The sequence below is a fragment of the Nyctibius grandis genome, chromosome 18 (genome assembly GCF_013368605.1).
Source record: "Nyctibius grandis isolate bNycGra1 chromosome 18, bNycGra1.pri, whole genome shotgun sequence".
NCBI classification, from domain to species: domain Eukaryota; kingdom Metazoa; phylum Chordata; class Aves; order Nyctibiiformes; family Nyctibiidae; genus Nyctibius; species Nyctibius grandis.
In genome coordinates this window covers 7,647,908-7,668,612 of record NC_090675.1, presented here as the reverse complement: position 1 = coordinate 7,668,612, position 20,705 = coordinate 7,647,908, and the positions used below count along the sequence as shown (strand labels likewise).

The 20,705-nt window shown below is 38.7% G+C and overlaps 1 protein-coding gene across 7 annotated transcripts in view; it reads left to right on the top strand.

The window, feature by feature from the left end:
- NCOR1 (nuclear receptor corepressor 1) overlaps nucleotides 1–20,705 on the top strand; it is a 61,536-nt gene extending 40,831 nt beyond the window's left edge. For 4 of the 7 annotated variants that reach the window (XM_068415939.1, XM_068415938.1, XM_068415940.1 and 1 more), the window contains 26 exons: nucleotides 263–458; nucleotides 2,783–2,956; nucleotides 3,880–4,040; nucleotides 4,433–4,553; nucleotides 4,646–4,747; nucleotides 5,254–5,351; nucleotides 5,778–5,946; nucleotides 6,530–6,670; nucleotides 8,052–8,135; nucleotides 8,675–8,931; nucleotides 9,306–9,666; nucleotides 10,192–10,416; nucleotides 11,204–11,413; nucleotides 11,880–12,029; nucleotides 12,563–12,730; nucleotides 13,170–13,335; nucleotides 13,607–14,103; nucleotides 14,548–14,676; nucleotides 15,263–15,420; nucleotides 15,671–15,894; nucleotides 16,328–16,465; nucleotides 17,201–17,343; nucleotides 18,239–18,292; nucleotides 19,390–19,611; nucleotides 19,838–20,020; nucleotides 20,248–20,705. In XM_068415939.1, coding sequence (XP_068272040.1) covers nucleotides 263–458; nucleotides 2,783–2,956; nucleotides 3,880–4,040; nucleotides 4,433–4,553; nucleotides 4,646–4,747; nucleotides 5,254–5,351; nucleotides 5,778–5,946; nucleotides 6,530–6,670; nucleotides 8,052–8,135; nucleotides 8,675–8,931; nucleotides 9,306–9,666; nucleotides 10,192–10,416; nucleotides 11,204–11,413; nucleotides 11,880–12,029; nucleotides 12,563–12,730; nucleotides 13,170–13,335; nucleotides 13,607–14,103; nucleotides 14,548–14,676; nucleotides 15,263–15,420; nucleotides 15,671–15,894; nucleotides 16,328–16,465; nucleotides 17,201–17,343; nucleotides 18,239–18,292; nucleotides 19,390–19,611; nucleotides 19,838–20,020; nucleotides 20,248–20,435 — 4,719 coding nt within the window. In that variant the 3' untranslated portion in view covers nucleotides 20,436–20,705. Of the gene's footprint in view, nucleotides 1–262; nucleotides 459–2,782; nucleotides 2,957–3,879; nucleotides 4,041–4,432; nucleotides 4,554–4,645; nucleotides 4,748–5,253; nucleotides 5,352–5,777; nucleotides 5,947–6,529; nucleotides 6,671–8,051; nucleotides 8,136–8,674; nucleotides 8,932–9,305; nucleotides 9,667–10,191; nucleotides 10,417–11,203; nucleotides 11,414–11,879; nucleotides 12,030–12,562; nucleotides 12,731–13,169; nucleotides 13,336–13,606; nucleotides 14,104–14,547; nucleotides 14,677–15,262; nucleotides 15,421–15,670; nucleotides 15,895–16,327; nucleotides 16,466–17,200; nucleotides 17,344–18,238; nucleotides 18,293–19,389; nucleotides 19,612–19,837; nucleotides 20,021–20,247 lie in introns of those variants that run through there. The other 3 variants (XM_068415941.1, XM_068415943.1, XM_068415942.1) reach the window with 3 other exon arrangements.

Sequence of the window (20,705 nt, the reverse complement as noted above, 5' to 3'; positions counted from 1 at the left end):
AAAACTAGTCACAACACTAAAGCACCAAAAAATTGTGAAACAAATGGAGAAATACATCATTTGCTTTGTTATCATACTTTTGAGGGGGAAAGTAAGTTAAGTACAAACAAATACATAAATAATAGCTTAAAAACAGGTGTGGACCATTTGAAACATTCATACATAGACTACAGCCGCTGCAGCGGAGGCATTGAGCAAGATAGTTACTGCAGTAAGTAGCTGTGTTAATGTACCTGATATTAATACCTTCCTGTCCTTGTAGGTTTCTTGCAGCCCCTGTACTGTTCCCGTTGGAACACCAGTGAGTGGTTACGCGCTGTACCAACGGCACATTAAAGCAATGCACGAGTCAGCGCTGCTGGAGGAGCAACGCCAGAGGCAAGAGCAGCTGGATCTGGAGTATCGAAGTGCTGTAAGCCCTTGTGGCACTTCCAAGAGCCCTAATGTTGAGTGGGAAGGTAGGCGCTTTCACACCTGTCATGGAAATAACCCTGCGTTTTATGTCCCTGTGTTACACTGTGGCCTCATTGAAGAATGAAAGTTTAGCGTACCGATAATTAACTATTGCTTTCTGATGGCATTTAATTGAAGGCACTTGTCTACTGTAGAGATCCTACTGCAGTTACAGTGTTGGAGAACAACCTTGTAACCCCTTTAGATAAGGCAGAAAAACTGGCTCCATTTGCATGAAAACCAAAAATGAGTTGTTCCTACAGAGATTCAGAAAGATTAGACGTGGGTGAGAGGACCCAGATACTGCGTGTTCTGCGGGAGCCCCTTTCAGAAGCTTAAGGTGAAGATGGGAGAGAATTGCTAAAGGAGTATGAGCACAATTAAAAGGAATGTTTTACTGCACTGGAGTACGTATGTGGACATTGAGCCCTGGAGTAGGGCACAAAGTTTGGTAGAACTATCATACTCTAGCCTGTCTGTCCACAGAAGGGCTGTGGGAGAGGTTCGTTCTCTTGGGAATATGATGGTTGCTTGCTTTGGTATCTAGAGGGGATACTTGGGAGCAGGGTTTGAACTGAGCTCTGCCATCTGGACCTATATTTCCTGACTGTGGAGAAGCTTTCGTTAGACATTCATATTATGCTTTCTCTCTGTGTATATTAGCTATATTTTCATTCTTTGAACTGAAATTATTTTAATTCTGTCAACAGCTTGCAAATTACAAACAGCTTAGCAGAAGATTGCTTTTTTTTGTGCAGGCAAAGCATATCTTAGGGAAGGCCCAGTTCTGTGTGTATAAGTGTATAACTTACACCTCAGCTTTCTTTACTAGAAAAGAAATAGGTCCGCAAACTGTACATTGTAACAGGGAAATAAACTTGGGAGAGATTAATGTGCTGAATGTTACAATGTTAGAGATATCAGCACAGTTGCATAATGCTGCATTTTTAGGTTTTATATTCTTGTGCCTTGTTTGTTGTCTCCACAGTATTAACAACATAAACTATCACGTTCTTTGAAACTCAAGTATTCTGTATTTAATATGCATAACAATTTTAAATTATGTTATGAAAATACTTCACCTTAATTACTTTTTACCTAAGTAAAATGAAAGAAACCTAACCATTTTTTTGCCTGTTAAAATAGTGAGAAGGGAGCTTGTAGATTTGTGGAGGGGAGGGTGAGATTGTGGTTTTTGGAAGTTGCTTCTTTAGGTGGAAAGCCTGGGGTTGCTTAAAAGTACCATCTAGCTGAAATACTACCTGGATAACTCTTGGTGTTGGCAGTATGGTATTATGAAGTGTGGGAAAGTTCTGGGGTGAAGTCTCTGCCAGCAAAAATCAAGGTGGTTATTGAGGCAGACAGAGAGGGAGGGATAATATGGTTACTGTAAATGGATTCCACAAGCCTGGACGTCTTAATCTGAAAACTAGAAGAGGCTGAGATGTCATCAGATCATTACAGCAGCTACTTCCTAACATCTACTGTGCATATGCAGCTTGTCCACACGCTGCTGTGTGCAGCAGAGAGCCCATAGACTGTTTAAAATCCCTGCATCCTACCTGTGTTGTGGGGCATCTTGTCAAACTAAAGGGCCTGGAGTTGAATCGGCTTATGATAACCTACACAATAGTTTACCATGAAATAAAATAGTAAAGATCCTTTAGAAAGCTATTATGGGATGACTAGTGCCATCTTTCTTTGACATGGAGGTTAGAGATGTAATTTCACAGCTGCAGTAGACTTGTTCTGGCTCCTAATTTTGAATACATAAATTGTCCATTGCCAAGGAAAAGGAATTTCTGAAGTTCTGGTACTGGATTTTTAATTTCCTAAATTCAGTAAAAATATATTTTCCCTTTAAGCACCGTTGATGGGCAATATTGGTATTTGAAATTTGATTTGTAACTTCTCTGGGCAAGCAAACAAGGAAGGGAGGCTTTTTGTCTGGTGGGATTGGCACTTGAATCTGGCTGAACTTGCATGTAAACTGGACTGATGAACAGGATTTGGAAAGGAATCTTCTTTAAATGAAATCTTTTTCAATAGCAGAGCTTTCACTTAAAGGACCTACAAGAACCAGACACTGGTTTTCACATGCAGAAAGTATGAGAAAGTTTTTTCAAAGCTTTGAATATAGAAGTATAGGCATAGGAACATATTATATTAAGCTGTACCTTAATACTACTTTTTAACTGAAACATTTGTACTTGATGAATAAATCTGGCATTGGAGTAGGCCCTTTGTTAAAACTGTGCTGTAAACTGGACCTTTGACTCTCATTTCTAATCCAGGGTTCTTTTCTTTCTGATGACTTTAACCTTCGCAGGAAAACCAGTGGCCTATATGCCCTATGTTGAGGTCAAGCGAGCAATAGAACAGGAAGCACAAGTGCAAAATGCAGCAGCAAGGTCAGCATCACCATACAGGCTATCTCCAAGAGAAGTCAATAAAGCCTCTCCCCAGCCTGATATGAATGCAGCTCGCTATAGTGTCCCGCCAGGTAAATATTTTGTTAGGTATCGTAGCGATATATAGTCTTCCTTTGGAAGCTGGACTTCTGTACTTGGTGTAGTATCAAATTATTCTCTAAACACTTTGTGACTTAGAAAACAATCTATTTTCTTCTTTTGTTGTGTGTGCACGTAAATAGGCGTTCAGTATTTTTCTAGCTCCAGTGAGGTTACATTTTTGTTCTTTATTGCCACATCAGCTGCGTAACATTTATTTTATTAAGCAAATAGGATGATCTGAAAAGTGTTAGAACAGCATAGGGACAAAGTCATCAAGAGTTTTTCAGCTTAATACAAGTACCATCGTATTCATGTGTGGCCTTTTTTATGAAGGTGGGAGTTGAGGAAACCAGAAAGCTGCTGCTATCCTTGGCATTAGTTTCTGACTGTAATTGCTTAATATTATAGTCTGAATGTTTTATAAAACAGTGAAATAACTGACAAATCTTCATTCTGAATCTTGGATTATTGCTTTTCCCTTCAGAGTGTAATGTCATGCTAAGAAAAGACAAAATCAGGGAAGCTTAAATTATACTTGACTCAGTTGCATTCCTTTTAAAGAATAAGAACTTTCTTTAAAAACAGAACAACAAAAAACTTGTATGTACCCTGGGCTGTTATTTTTAAAAGCTTAGTTTTCAGAGTCTGTAATTCTACAGTGCAGCTTTTGCCATTTCTTTTTGAACTTTGATGCGATGTTAGATATTCTCCATTCAGTTTCTATGTGTAACATACACTTGGACATAGTGAATTTCAGAGTTGTAAATACAGCTAGACAGCTTTTGAGTGTTGTGAGGCAATTCCCACCAGAAATTGTCAGATGAACTGTGCTATTTCTGTTCTTCTTGTCTCTCCAACAACTAGTAGAGTGGAAACAGACTGTAATATTTAATGTACAATTTTTCCCCCCAAGTTCTCCAGCCAGCACCTCACCAAGTAATAACCAATATACCTGAAGGAGTCCGCCTTCCAACAACCAGACCCACCAGACCACCACCACCACTCATTCCGTCCTCCAAAACCAGTGTGCCATCAGAAAAACCTTCCTTCATCATGGGAGGCTCAATCTCACAAGTAAGAGAATTATTATTTGAAAATCTGTGCTTACATCAGTCTTTGGCCCTTTCACTAACCTTCAACACTTTGTACTTGGTTATGTGTTCACAGCATTAACACTTAAGACCGATACATGCCACCTCTAAAAGTCCAGGAGTTACAGATGCCATAGAACATGTTGCAGTTATTTACATTTAGTGGCATGGTTGAGGATGTCCAGTTTAGGTGACCTGCATCTCCAGACTAACAGTGACACTACACTCCTGGTGTGCTGCACTTTGATACTTTGCAGTGGTGTACTGTAGCATTTTAAGATAGGGTCATAGTAGTATTAGCATTCTCCTTTATACATAGATGTGACTTTTCATTCCAGAAACAAGAATTAACATATAATATATTTGTTGTTTCAGGGAACACCTGGCACTTACTTAACATCCCATAGCCAAGCTTCCTATGCCCAAGAAGCAGCAAAGCCATCAGTGGGTTCTATATCTCTTGGGCTACCAAGGCAGCAGGAGTCAGCCAAATCTGGTAAGAAAAGAAAAGCTGACATGTGTGTTAGACTATTTAATGACTCATAATTAAAGGAAAAAAAACCCCAACCTTTTTATTTTTCTGAATAGCTTCCCTGCCCTATATCAAACAAGAAGAATTTTCTCCCAGAAGTCAGAATTCCCAACCTGAGGGACTCCTGGTCAGGGCACAACATGAAAGTGTGGTTCGAGGTAAAGAAAGTCATTCAGATTAAGAAACTTTGTAAGAGCCTGAGGAAACTGAGAGAATTAACTTCTAGAGCTCAAAACTGCTGAACTGTTATTTTTAAGTATTATACCATTAATCTGCTCCCTATTTTCTGAGGCATGTGTATTTGTAACTAGCTCCTCCTGTCTGCATATCTCATTTAAAAACGTTTGTTTCAAGGCATGCCAATTTCAAAATTAAGTTGTTCACTGGAGCATATGCAGAGCAATACATGTGAAATATCCAAATACATCAAAAGAAAAGAAACTAAATACCATGGATTAATGGATTCACATGCTGTAAGAGACTTCTAGTCTGTAAAAGACTATGTTAAAAGAGGAAATAGTTTAACTGCCTCAAATGCACGCTGTTAAACTGAAATTTTACTGGAAACTAACAGTTCTGACTAGAGTTTTTAATTATTTCAAATTAAGTGGCTACTTTTTTTTAATTCTCTAATTTATCAGGATGTCTTATTATTTCAAATCAGGTACCACAACGATACAGGAGGGAAGTATAACACGAGGAACTCCAACCAATAAAGTTTCTGTTGAGACCATTCCTTCTTTGAGAGGCTCCATAACTCAGGTATTTTTCCCCTTACTGAGGAGGCTGTAGCAAACCAGCGTATTTAAACTACCCCCATGGATGTATTTGCGTGTCTGAAAACGTAAATTAATATCACGGAGTAGGAGCTGCCTCGAAAAAAGAACTTTTAATACAGTAAATGTTCTAGGTCATGAAATCTTTTGTAATATTGTACTCCCTATTCTTTCTGTATTTTTTAAAAAGGTAGCGAATTGCCTACAAATAATCTTACTAAAATTTAGGTTATATGTCTAATAATAGAGGCAGAAGTTTAAGCCATACTGTTTGATAAAGTAGTTGGTTTGCTAGATCTAAAAAATGTTGTGGGTTTGGTTTTTTTTTGTTTTTTTTTTCCCCCTTCAGAGATCCCTAGTCTCTTAAATAAATACACACGTTCTGAATTATATTTGATTGATTTAAATGCAGGGTACACCCGCTCTGTCCCAGTCTGGCATAGCAGCTGATGCGTTGTTGAAGGGAACTATCACCCGGCTAGCTACAGAAGACAGCAGCCCAGAAAAGTGCCGAGAGGAAGCTTCAGCCAAAGGCCATGTTATTTATGAAGGCAAAAGTGGGCATATTTTATCTTATGATAGTGAGTATTTGTATATTCTACCTGATCAAAGTCAAGGCTGCAGCAGGTTCTGCTTTTATAATCCATAGCTGACATATATCTGCTTCCAAATGGATAGGTACAAACCTCAGTCACTGGGGTGCCATGTGGGAGAAGTAATGACCTGCACGTGTTTTTGAGGGCATAAGAATTAAAGTGATCCAGAAATGGTGCCTGTGTTCTGAAGAGTCTCCTGTACTATGTTTTTAAGATATAGTTAAACTATTTAATTAGTGCGCCATTTGTTTCCAACTTGTCATGGAGTATTTTTTATTTTGAAAGGTTAAACAACCAAGTTTAAAATGATCTGTATTAAAATAAAAAGAAATGTACCATTTAACTTTGAACTTCAGTTGAAATACTGATAAATTAGTAGTTGTTTGAACAAATATATTTTTTAACAAACCATACAAGATCTTTTTAAGGTTGAGATTTAATGTTACTATATTATATTGAAGTTGTGTTGTTAAAGTATTAATGACCTGTGGTCTCATTAAATGTAATGCTCATGTGTCTGTCTTTTGTTGTCCACATTTCCTAACCATGCTGTTGTAAATTTTGCCAGCTATTAAAAATGTTCGTGAAGGAACAAGGAGTCCAAGAACTGCTCATGAAATTGGTTTAAAGAGAAGCTATGATACAATGGAAGGAAATATAAAGCAAGGAATGTCAATGCGGGAGTCTCCAGTGTCTGCACCGTTGGAAGGTAAAAACAGCAGCTTCCAAGGTGTTTTGTGTTTTATCCAAACCGTTTGCATTGATGTAAGAGTATTTAGTTATTTTATGGAGCAGACTAAAAGAGAAATTAGATTTAAGTCTTACACCACTAGCCAAATCCATGTAATAACCACTACAGTTAAAGCATGCTGGAAATATGACTGGAGTAGGTACTAGTTTTCCTTTTTGTTTTACTGGGGTGTTACCACAACTGCAGGTAGTTCAGCTAGCACATACTCCTCTCAGTAGATCTGACACATATAACTGGCTCTTCACGGTCCCAGTGGGTTGTCGCAGAGCTCAAACAACACTGAGTCATACTGGTGTGGACTCCATGGACACACCCGGTGGTTAAATACTGGTCTCAGCCATGCCGTAGTAACTCGGTAACACGTTGGCGTCACCTTTTGCATTCCTGCAATAAACCTCTTCAATTACGCCAAGCAGACTTGCACAGTTGCCGTGTCCTGCCTCAGGGCATCCCTAGTGTTATTTTGATTTAATAAAGTGTAATCAAACTAAGACTGAAAAGGTCAAGTCAGGCCATTTTATGACTCTTCTTATTGTTTTTTAAAAATACAGAGGCAGGAAAATGTTTCATGCCGAAACTCTGGAGTCTTACTCCATAAGTGCATTTTGTTCCATCTTTGGGTAGCCCTTAAAGGCTATTTTGTGTATGTGTTCATCAGATGGAACAATACGAATAAGAGGTTTATAGACTGTATGTAGAAAGTGTTGCCTTTAAGTTGCTGATGTATTTGGCTCATCTTCAGGCTTTTGTGGCACATGAGAAGCTGCTCTGATACTTTCATGCTGTATCTCATCCCTGACACATTTTCTGTCCTCAAACTGTGGAAAATTACGAGTTCTTTGGGGGTTTGATTTAGATTCCTAGTGTAGGAACAGTAAATTCAGCTCTTCCCAGATGATTCAATATGAACTTTGATTTATTTGGAGGATTCTAAGGTATATTTTTGGGGTGGTTTTTCTTTTTGTTCCACTTCCCATCATGAACACCTTTCTTTACTAGGTAAGGAAACTGAAGTGGAGTGTGAGAGAAGCAGTGACTGCTGTTGGGAAAAGAGTTAAACTTAATTATAAAAAATACCTTGTGTTTTCTAAATATGTTAAAACTTGCAACAATGTAATAGCATGAATACTTGAACTGAAAGATTTTTTTTTTAGGGCAGGATGGTGTTTATAACATGTTGATACAATGACTAGCATACTGAAGCTAGGCCCTCTGGGCATCACTGTGATACAGATAATATCTGTAATATATATAAGAAGGAGGAGGGGTTTTGTTGGTTTGGGATTGGTTTTTTTGAACATTTGTTTAATTCTCTAAATTATGTTCATTTTAATTTTAGGTTTAATATGCCGTGCACTGCCCAGGGGTAGCCCACATGCCGAACTAAAAGAGAGAACAGTGTTGTCTGGCTCTATAATGCAAGGTAAAGTATTGCAAGTTTAGAAGGCAAGCATTAATTACATCCTCAAAAACCTGGATTTCTGAACCTTAAAACTGTTGTTAACAATGGTAGCTGTGTTAAAGGTGGAACTTATTTTATTAAACATGTTTTCAGAGCATAAATCAGTAGCTTTATGATATATACAAAACTAGTGTGTAAACATAGCATTTTTTTTTTTCTTTTTGGAAAACTTTTTTAATATGAACACTTGGTAATTAGCACTTTTTCCTTTTTTTTTTTTTTTTTTTTAATGAACACTAACAATTCCCCAGACCTCTGAAGATGTATGCTATTGTCTTTATTTCAGCATCTGAAATAACTGGGATGCTTTCACTAATATATTGAATATTTGTTTAGTATTATTTTTGGAATTATCTTCCAAATAGATTATCCAAATAGATTAACATAGACTATAGCAAACCAAAGTTCCAGTATTATGACATGTAGTTAGTTACTCTGTTTATGAAAAAAGAGACTTAATTTTAAGTAATGCCAGTGATGTGACTTACTTTCTGTTAAAGGCACACCAAGAGCAACAGCTGAAAGTTTTGAAGAAGGCTTGAAGTACCCTAAACAGATTAAGAGAGAGTCACCTCCCATAAGGACATTTGAAGGAGCCATTACTAAGGGAAAACCATATGATGGAGTCACTACTATAAAAGAAATGGGTCGTTCCATCCATGAAATCCCAAGACAGGACCTATTAAGCCAGGAGAGTCGCAAGACCCCTGAAATGGTGCAGACGACCAGACCAATCATAGAAGGCTCCATATCTCAGGTAATTACACAAAGCACTACTAGACTCATGCGGTTGCTTACAGATTCAGTAGTGAATCAATTCAAGATATTTAAGTAATCACAAATGGTGGCGGGGGCTGTGTGTTTTGTTTTAATAAAGCTACCAACTTACAAAGCTTAAAAATATTTTCTGTGTATTAGAAAAATCCTGACACTTCACCTGTAGGGAACGCACTTGCAAGCAAGAACTGACAAGTCACAATCATTAAGAGCCAGTTGTTTTCTGCACTGATGTTGGTAGAAGCAATGAACTAAGATATCAGCAATGTGATTTCCCTCGCCTCCCCAACCACCACCCCAGCATGAGTGAAACACTGGCAGGATAACCTTACCTGATCTTTTTCTCCTTTTCAGGGCACACCCATAAAATATGAAAGTAACTCTGGCCAGTCTGCCATCAAACACAACGTAAAATCTTTAATCACTGGACCAAGCAAGCTACCCCGTGGAATGCCTCAGCTAGAAATGGTGTCAGAAAACGTGAAGGTGGTGGAGCGAGGAAAATATGAAGATGTGAAGACCGGGGATGCAGTACGTTCCCGTCACACGTCAGTAGTCAGCTCTGGTCCCTCTGTTCTCAGGTCAACTCTTCATGAAACTCCCAAATCACAGCTGAGCCCTGGGATTTATGATGATACCAATGCTCGGAGGACACCTGTGAACTATCAGAGTCCAATGTCCAGGAGTTCACCTATGATGAATAGAGTTAGTGAGGGTATGTTATTCCTATCCAGAGTAAGACAAGAAGGTTTAATAATTTAATTTTAAACTTACTTTTAAACTGTTTTTTGTAATGCAATCTAGTTTTCTTTATTGTAATGGCTCCTCTCAATTTGGAGGTTGGCTAGAAGGAATTTTAGAAGGCTGTAATCTGTTAATTGAAATAAGAAACTGAAAATCTGCCGTATTGTAACACGGAGGTGGGAAGGCAATTCAATCTTAATTTGCATTTGATTATGGAAGTGTTACCTACAAGGGTAATGTTTTAAGGGCAGAAGCTGTTCCTGAATTATAGAGGTATCTAGATGAGGAAGATAACACGGTGAAGTGTAAGCAATCTTAGTTTTAGGATTTTGATTTTTCACCAGAAATAGTTTGTGATACAAAGTATTCTCTTGTGACTTATTGTATCAGATTGCAGGATCCTCCAGAACGTTCCTTGGGAGCAAGTGTATACTTAAGCTGAATTTTCTATTGAAAAATATGCATTTTAGTAACTTGAGTTTTAAATTGTTTTTAGCTGGAATATCTTCTGCGAAGCCAGCAAATCATGAAAGGAAAAACACCCTTACTCCGACACAGAGAGAGAGTGTGCCAGCAAAATCTCCAGTCCCAGGGGTTGATCCTGTAGTAACTCACAGTCCTTTTGATCCTCATCACAGAGGAGCAACTCCTGAAGTTTACAGGAGTCACCTCCCTCCTCATTTAGATCCTGCTATGCCATTTCACAGGGCTCTGGATCCTGGTAAATACGTTTGTGTTGTTTTTTTTCAGTTTTAGAAACATTGTATGCTTTGATGCACAGAAAAGATACCTTTAAAAGGCAATTATCAATGGCCAGATATAATTTATAAGAGGTTTTATATATATATATATATATATATATATATACACACATTGTTGTGGTTTGATTCCAGTTTAGTGGAGGGTTTTAATATCTAACCAGGAAACTTATTAAAATATTGTTGTATAATATTGTAACTTTCTTTTACAAACTGCCAGGTTGCTTCTGTTTTGTTAAAAAGTTCAGACAGTATTTTCAGATTAGAATTTGTGAACTATATTAGAACCTTTCAGGAAAGCTATGCAAAGAAGGATCTGGAGGATGCTGTAGAACTAAAGTGTAATCATAGGACTGTGATTCATTCTCACTGAGGGATTATCACCTTATCCCTGGTGATATTAAATACAGTAGACTTCCTTTTAACCTATCCATCAGTACACTTCTGTGAAGTATTTTAACCTTCTTTAGGTATTTCAGCCCTTTACATCTGCAGAACTTCAGGATTTCTATTTTTAATCAAGCCTCCTCTCTAGTGCATATCTCCAGTCTGGATTATTCAGCTTTTTGTGTCCACATATAGTGCATAAATTCAATAAAACATCAGTATTAAAATGCTATTTTAATTCATTTGGCACTGGCTAGAGAGAATTGATAGCACTTCTCACTGAAGCTATATAAACATATGAAACTTTAATTCAATATCACCCCTAATGCTTCCTAAATCTTCTTTCCCCTCCTTCACCCTCAGCTGCTGCTGCTTACCTGTTCCAAAGGCAGCTCTCACCCACCCCAGGCTACCCAAGTCAGTATCAGCTTTACGCAATGGAGAATACCCGACAGACAATCCTAAATGACTACATTACCTCACAGCAGATGCAAGTCAATTTACGTCCTGATGTAACGAGAGGATTATCTCCTAGAGAGCAAACTTTAGCTCTCCCGTATGCAGGAGCAAGAGGTATGCCTGTGTTTTTTGTGATGTTCTTTAAAGTGTGTTTTGGTTATGCAGTGTGGTTTTTGTAGTAGGGGAAGTTATACTGGAGTTCCAGTGGGACTGTACTTTTCAACATTTCATTTCATGTTATGAATATAAAAGGTCTGGAAAAGGGAGCGAATGATGTTGGTTAATACCATTTTGCCAAAAGATGGGATTATTGAGTAGAGGTGAAGTGTATTTTTCCAAAGGGCAATTAAAGGGAGTGCTAGAAATGCAAATTCTGATTTTAGTATGTTCCTAAATTGCTGATTGCCAGATCTAAGAGAGTATAACCAGCTGGAATATAGGTCTGCACTTGCCTTATTCTTACATTTTTTTTTTCCACTGAACATTCACTGCTGACCATTATCAATGAACAGAATATACAATGTGTGGACCATTGGTCTGTCCTTGAATGGCCATTCTTACACATGTCATCTCCTAACAGGAATTATTGACCTGAACAATATGGCTCCCACTATCTTAGTGCCTCATCCTGGAGGAACAAGCACACCACCCATGGAGAGAATCACGTATATCCCTGGTACCCAACTTACATTCCCTCCCAGGCCTTACAATCCTGCTTCTCTGTCACCAGGTAGGAGCTCTTATGATTTGGTGATGTCTCTAATTATTTGACATACTGAGATAATTGACCATCTTTATTAGTTTTCATTAATGTCATGTTTTGATGTTTTCTCAGGTGATGCTTTTTGCATGCACTTCTTGCTTGGATAGCAAAGGGTTTCTTAATGGTATCCTTTATAGTTACACTGGCAGCTGAAGGAGCACTGCCAAATTCAGAATTTGCCTCATTCTGTCAGGTCTTTATTATGACTTCACTAACTTCATATTACATGTGTTGAAGGGTGGAATTTGGGTCTAGAAGCTGTCTAGTTTCTAGCTGTATAGAAACCACTTCAGTAAGAAGCTGTTAGTTGAGCCTTCCACTGTCACTGTATGTTAAGCTTTTGTTTTCCTAGGTAAGTGGATAGACTTTAAGTGGAATGAAGTGTATTTGGGAAATTCTGCTGTAAGTGGATGGCAGAATATATTGGCAAGTGTTTACATCAAATTATGCTTAACTTGAATATCTCTTTTCTTCTTCATTTTATCTTGTGGACCTTCCAGGACACCCTACACACCTGGCAGCTTCTGCAGCTGCAAATGCTGAAAGGGAACGGGAAAGGGAGAGGGAGAAGGAACGGGAAAGGGAGAGGGAACGTGAGCGAGAGCGGGAAAGAGAACGAGAGAGGGAGAGAATTGCTTCAGTCCCTGCTGAACTTTATCTTCGACCAGGTGAGTGCACATTGCTACACTGGGATCAGTTGTCTTGTAGACTGTAACTGCTCATTTTCTATAGCCACTGTTAGCAGCATGCAGCTTATTAAAAACACAGTTTGGTTTTAGTCTACACTTCAGCGAGGTTCCTGTTACCTAGCAGTTCTGGTCATAATTGCAACTTCTGCAAGTACCAGGCTTGATCTTTCTCTCGTAGCAATGTAGTACCTAGGGAATGGTGTGAATCCCAGTTACCGCTAGCACAACTTACATGTCATTTAGAGCATTGTAAACAGAATGCTACAATTTAAACCTTTAATACATAGTCACATCTACAGTGGTGGAGACAACTGGGAAAGGATGTGGAGGAGACAGCATGGATACATAGTTCTGCATTGTTATAAGAGTGATCTATATCTTTTTTTTTGTTTGTTCCTCTCTGCTCTGTGTTCTGCAGGTACAGAGCAGCCTGGCAGACCTGGCAGTCATGGATATGTTCGGTCCCCGTCCCCTTCAGTTAGAAGCCAGGAAAACATACTGCAGCAAAGGCCTAGTATTTTTCAAGGAACCAATGGGACAAGTGTAATCACACCTTTGGATCCTGCTGCTCAGCTACGTATCATGTATGTTTTATAAGTTACTGTTGCAGAGATATCTGTTCTAATATTTGAGCATATTAAAAGGTGCATTTAGCCTGAGGAAAATACTACAAGATGAGGATATACCACTACCTGATTGCTCTTGGATTTACTGAAAATGATCCAATGCATTTTCACCTAGTCCAGTTTGGACAGAAACTAGTGTCACAAAAGCTTCACTTTGTTGTATGCATGATATAGCTCTAGTTCGTTTTTTCATGTGATATAATTCAGAATATTCAATGTTTGCCAACAGGCAGCTCACCCCTGGAGCTCCCTCCATTACTCAAGGGTTGCCAGCCTCCCGTTACAATACTGCTGCTGATGCCCTTGCAGCACTAGTAGATGCTGCAGCCTCTGCTCCTCAGATGGAAGTTGCCAAAGCAAAAGAGAATAAGCACGAAGGAACCAGGATAGAAGAGAATATGGGACGCAGGTCAGCTGTGGTTACTGAACAGCAGCAGATGGAACAGAAGACACTGGAAGTAGAAAAGAGGCCTGTCCAGTGCCCCTATACATCTGCAAATTTTTCTGGTGGCAAGTCCCAGGGACAGTCTTCATCGGTGGTCTATTCAGAGGCTGGTAAAGAGAAGGGACCTCCTCCTAAATCCAGGTACGAGGAAGAGCTAAGAACTCGAGGAAAGACCACAATTACTGCTGCTAACTTCATAGATGTGATCATCACTCGCCAGATTGCTTCAGACAAGGATGCACGAGATAGGGGCTCTCAAAGTTCAGATTCTTCCAGCAGTTGTACGTATCTTAGTAACTATCTACTTCTTTGCCTTTTAGGAAAATAATAAGATGTGAAATGATTCTGATGTTTAACGGTAAACTATTCAGCTCTGCACAGTAAAAACACTTCACAGACAAATACAGTTTTTGCATATAGTGAGTCAGGATTCTTGCAGAACCAGAGTTGTTTGCTTTATTCAGATTCCATGCTACAACGTGAAATGCAGGATAATAAGACTAACCTTATCAGAAGTCAGGAAACCTGAAGTGATTTGGTTTATGTTGGAACATTGTTTTGTGGAAGCATTTGTATCACCATGGCTATCATGAGAAAAAAGACAGTGTTTTGACTTTCATTTCACTGGTGTCATTTTAACGGAAGTGCTAGTGTTGCTCTATATAGGCAACAAAAATTCTCTGTGATGTTTACACCTTATTCCACAACCTTTGCTTCATATTCAGTATCCTCCCACCGGTATGAAGCTCCTGGAGATGCCATTGAGGTCATTAGCCCTGCAAATTCACCTGTACCTACTCAAGAAAAGCTCCAGCCCTATCAACAAGAGACACCTAAACCAAGTCCGGCAGAGAGTAAGTTTATCTGCACATGCGAGTATTCTCACAATTATCTTCCTTATATTTACCAGCTCCATGAACTCATAATAAAGTTAAAATATCTTGGGAGTCTTTAAGTAACTGCTTACCACATTCTTAACTTTTCAGAAACTTCTGTTGGAAGTATGTTGTTGGAGTGATCTGTGGAAAAACTGGAGCGAATGTGTTGGAACTGAGACTTGACATTTAAACAGAACTCCTTTACATTACAGTGTAGCTGATTTAGTAAGAAATGTATTTTCAATACATTCTTTAAAATTACTGCATATTAGTGTTGATGCCCACAATTTTTTACCTACCAGCAAAGCCCAAACTAATTATTACAGTACAGTTTGCAGGTGAGAAATGAGCTGAAATTCACCTGCATTGTGGAATGAAGCTTTATTTATCTATTCTAAATTGTACGGTCTATATATGGAGGGGAAAAAGGTGGTCATCACACAGGATACCTAGAATCTAATGCAGAAACACCTCATCTTTTAAATTTGTAAGCACAGAACTTTCAAACCTTGCAGCTTCAGTAATACCATCTTAACAGACTGACCTTTTCTTCTTCAACTAGATGACCCAAACAGGCAATATGAGGGGCCGATTCACCGCTATAGGACACAACAGGAACCCCCTTCACCCCAACAACCTCCACCTCCCTCTTCCCAAGCAGACGGGATGGCACATGTGCCCAGGACCCATCGACTTATCACCCTTGCCGATCACATCTGTGTAGGTTTATTTGCATGCATCTTTTCAGATGTGAGAAGTTATTTTTTGATGATGAAAACACATGTTTTGGAATGTAATACCAATTCTGCAATTATTAGTTTTACTTGAGGGTATTATACAATAATGTGTCTGAACTTATAATAATCTCATTTGTTGCAATTGATCTCATATTCATCAAGATCATGAATATGTACGCTCTGGCCAATGTCTGACCAAGATCTCTTTTCTGGTTTTTTTTGGCCACAATCAGCAAATTATTACACAAGACTTTGCTAGAAACCAAGCAGCTTCTCAGACCTCTTTGCAGCCTCCCACCACTACATTCCAGAATTCCACCCCTGCTCCAACGCCTGTTTCTACCCGGGCAAAGACATCAAATCGCTACAGCCCCGAGTCACAGTCGCAGCCTGTCCACCATCAGCGGCCAGGTGCTAGAGTGTCACCTGAAAATCTGTCTGACAAGTCCAGGGGAAGGTAATGCATGTATTCAGTTTAACTGCAAATCTAATTAATGCCCAAATATGATACTTATAAAAAATAGCCCACTAATCTTGATGTAGATCAGAAGTAGTGGTATCTTTTGGTCTTTTTTTTTTAGGCAACGTCTGTCTTGCACTGCTTTTGACAATTGCTTGGCTCTCTAACATAGCTTATAACTGTTTTCCCTTCACTTATTATGCTTAAATTCCAGTCTGTAGAGGGGTGAAGATGTTTAGTTACTTAGAACTTATCAGAATCGTTATGGACAATTCAAAGTCATCTTTTTGAGATCGCCAAGCGTGCTAAAGCATGTAACATAGATAATTAGACCCAAGTAGTTATGTAACAACTGGAATGTAATTACGTGTGTTAAGTACTGCATTACATGCATTGAGAGCACTTACCTGTCTCTGAATTATGGATGTAGACCTGGGAAATCTCCAGAGAGGAGTCATGTCTCTTCAGAGCCCTATGAGCCAATCTCGCCACCTCAGGTCCCGGTTGTACATGAGAAACAGGAAAATGTTCTTTTGCTTTCCCAAAGAACTGAGCCTACTGAACAGAGGTATGTGTAAAACTGAATTTTAAAAACATTATTCTGGATCTTTGTTCTGCAAACAGTATCTTTATTAGAGAGCAATTTAAGCAATCTTGCTCTGGCACCACAGGCAAGTTGTTAATCACTGTTGATAGTTTTGCACTAGCATTCAGAACTTGCTACTTGGGAGATGATTTGGGAAGCCTGAGGGAAACGTCACCTGTACGTGTTCTGTCTTAAGTTTCTTGGTGCAAGCAGTGTGTTCTGTGTCATACCTGATAGAAAACATTATAACAAAACTCCACGGGGGTTCCAGTTCTATAAACATGAAGTGGTTTTCAGGAAAGGTCCACTTTCGACAATTTTTATTAAATGATTCAGGCTTGTCTTGCCTGATTGGTAAGTGATGAAATGCTTAAGCTATTTGGTTCCTCCAAACTTCACCAGGACAGTATCTAGGAAACCAATTTGCAGTGCGAACTTCAGCCAGCGTGCAGGCTGCAAGGCAGAAGTAGGCAGCCCCGAGATGATTTGTAAGAGCATCATCTCTGTACCACTCTCCAGCAGACAAGTACATGGTCACTTAGAATCTTAAACCCCTGTTACCTGGGTAAAGCAGATATTCTGGAGACTCGTTATAGTTGTGGTCCCCAAAAAACAGCCAGAGGAAAGAGTCTTAAAGGTCATATCGATGTTTTGGAAAGATTTAAATGTACATCTTGAAAAATGTTCTCTCTCTTTGACACATGTTGGTCTTGGCAGGACTGACTCTCGCTCTCCAGGTAGTATAAGCTACCTGCCTTCATTTTTCACCAAACTTGAGAACACTTCACCAATGGTAAAATCCAAGAAACAGGAGATATTTCGAAAGCTGAACTCATCTGGTGGAAGTGACTCTGACATGGGTATGCAGGACTTGCCTTTTCACTGAATTTTTCCAGCTTAAGCTTTATGTGACTGCCATCCACAGATGTCCTAACCTAAATAAGTTTAAAATAACATATGAATTAATATAAATCTATGAATATAAAAACACATATATAATAATTTATGACCAAAGAACTGGAAGACTTAGATTTTTTCCTTTTTTTTTTATGCTGGTGTATGTAGGACTGTCACACTTAAGATTTTTAATATTTTATTTGAGAGATGGAAATGGTTTCTGAAAACCATGGAAAAAACACGTAATTAATGAGAGCGTTGTTAAAACCTGACATTATTGTAGTTAACTTTATGTCTGTAATTTGCTTCGTATCAACATGGTAATGATCAAAATTATCAGTAATGAGAGTTTAAGCTGTTTGTGAACTCAGAACCTCATAGAGAGTGTTTATTTGAGAGTGAATGTTCTTGTATTGAGCAACAAATTAATCTCATAATGTGGGGTGGGGGTGGTTTAGCCACTCCAAAGTTGTTGCCATTTTTTTTTTTTTTTTTTAATACATCCAAATACTCAGTCTGGAAGGTTCATATGTTAAAATTTATATTTAGCAAATCAAATGCAGCTTTGCATTTTGAAGTACATAGATTGTGGAATTCCAAAAAGTCAGTCAGCTGCCTGAAGTAACATCTTTAAAAGAAGGCTAGCCATGACCATGTAAGATACTTTTACCCTGGTATAGAACATTTTCCTGAGAAGACATAGATGCACACTCATCTTAGAAGACTGAGAAAGAAAAAAAAACAAACACTGGAAATAGATCAAAAGTAATTATACCTTGTGCATTAGGACTAGTAGTGATCACTTACAGTGATCATCAGTACTGAAAAACTCAATGAAATGTTGTGGTTTAATTGCAGCAACTGCTCAGCCAGGGACTGAAATATTCAATTTGCCAGCAGTCACTACCTCAGGTAAGTTTTTCAGTAAAAGAAACTATGTATGTTTCAGAAAAAGTAAACTAATGTAGTATCTTGCATTTATACGCTTTGGGGAGCCCAGTAAATGAGGAAGTTGATGAAAATTTAAAAGGTAATATCCTACATGAAAATTTATTTCCTGTATTGTAGTGAAAAGCAAAATGACCAAAGGAAGTTTCAGAAAATATTTAAATGAGAACTTAAGCAAGAATGATTTATTTCTGTGTGCTCTGCAAATCTTACGCAGAGGTAGAAGTTATGAAATTGGTTAGCATCTCATTTAAATAGAATTTAAATATAGTGTAGTTCAACAAAACTTGAGCTTAGTTTATCAAATGCAATTTACTTTATAAACTGGGGTATTTGAAATACGTACTGATTTCTTTTTCCTATGATAAATACATAGTAAAACCCACCAAGTTTCTTTGAGATGAGGAAATTAAATATAATCCATACTTTTACTGTGTAAAAAGGCAAGTCAGGCAGAGAATTGAACTGAAATGTGTGAGAGAACTGCTCTGTCTGAATCTTGAGTTGTACCACAGATTGACTTCACGTGGTTTTGGCCAGTCGCTGCTCGTTCTGGTACAGTGCTTCTGTCTTCTAAATGGAGAACGTGCTGATCTCCATTAGTTTAGAGGGAAGACAAGTTTTGGAATAAATATTTGCCATGTATCACACTTCATAAGATAAATTAGTATGGATTATTAATGAGAGAAGTATTCTTCTGGTCTCTTCTTTTACAATTGAATAATAACTGCAGATTTTACTTAATATACTATCACAATCGGCATGCTCAGCTTCCTTTGCTATTACAAAAACCCAAAAAACAGTAAAATTTACTGTCAGACTGAGAGTCTGACATTCAGTGGCACTACTGCCTTCAGTCTTTGCTGGCATGTCTAACTTGCAGCCATTGTGAGCTGCCTTGGAGCATGTAGCTTTGCATTTAAAAAGATCTCATCTTTGTTTTTTTCCCCACCTTTCTGCCTCCCTCTCAAATCTTTTCCCGTATCCCTTCGTCATTTCTCCGAGATATGTTTTTTGCCTCCCCTCCCACCTTTCCCTGTATGTTTTCTTTTATCTCCCAGGTGCAGTCAGTTCTAGGGGTCATTCCTTTGCAGATCCTGCCAGTAATCTGGGTCTGGAAGACATTATTAGGAAAGCATTGATGGGAAACTTTGATGACAAGAGTGAGGAGCATGGAGTTGTAATGTCACAGTCTATTGCGGTAGCACCTGGCAGTTCTGGTGCTGCAGTATCAGCAAGTAATGAGACGCGTAGGGAAGAAGCTAATCCATCACCAAATTCAGGTGAGGTATTGCAGTTCCTAAATATTTCATGGTCTTAAGGAAAAAAATAAATTAAGGGTCTGAATAAATTTGGTGTCACTGAAGATGAGCCTATACGGTCACTAATTGTAATAAATCAGCATGCCAGAAGGTACAAGTGTGAAACTCCTGTTTGCTGCGATGTGATAAATACAGAGCCTAAAACGCAGTGTAACAGTTTTGTAAAACCTGTCCCTTCTGTTTCCAGGAGGGGGAGTCAGCAAGCAGAAGCTAATCAGCAAGTCAAGTAGTAGGAAGTCGAAGTCTCCGATTCCTGGACAGGGATATTTGGGAACTGAAAGACCTTCTTCTGTCTCATCTGTGCATTCAGAAGGGGACTACCACAGACAGACTCCAGTGTGGGCCTGGGAAGACAGGCCTTCATCAACAGGTGGGAAATGGGTTTCTTTCAAACGTAACAAACCAGATGTGATATTTGTAGAAAGGTCAGATGCAGACACACTGTAACACTTGTATATTGGTCAAAAGTTTACAGCATATGAGGATTTTTCTGGAACGGATTTTCTGCTTGTCACAACCAAACCCAGACTATCTTTCAGATACAGATCTCTCAGAACAGCTCATGTTTTTGACTTGGAGAAACTCTCTTTGATTCAGGTTCAACCCAGTTTCCTTACAACCCGTTGACGATGAGGATGCTCAGCAGTACACCGCCAACATCCATTGCGTGTGCCCCACCATCCATGAGCCAAGCAACCACTCACCAACAGAACAGGATATGGGAGCGAGAGCCTGCACCACTGCTTTCAGCACAATATGAGACTCTGTCTGACAGTGATGACTGAACTATGCAGATTTTTTTTTTTTTAATTTGCGGGTCAAAAAAAGGTATCTATTTTTGACTTGTGCCCGTAGAGACTTTCCAAGAGAGCAAGGGCCACACAATGAAGAATTGATGGAGAGTCCGTTAAATGCCTTCTGCACAGGCTGTGTGTTGGAGGATTGTGATCCAGAAGGTTGACTTACTAAAGATAAATATGTAAAGAGTTTTTAAAAATGTGGACTATTCCTGTTCTACATCTATTTGTAAAGAAAACCATAATGTCTTTAAATCA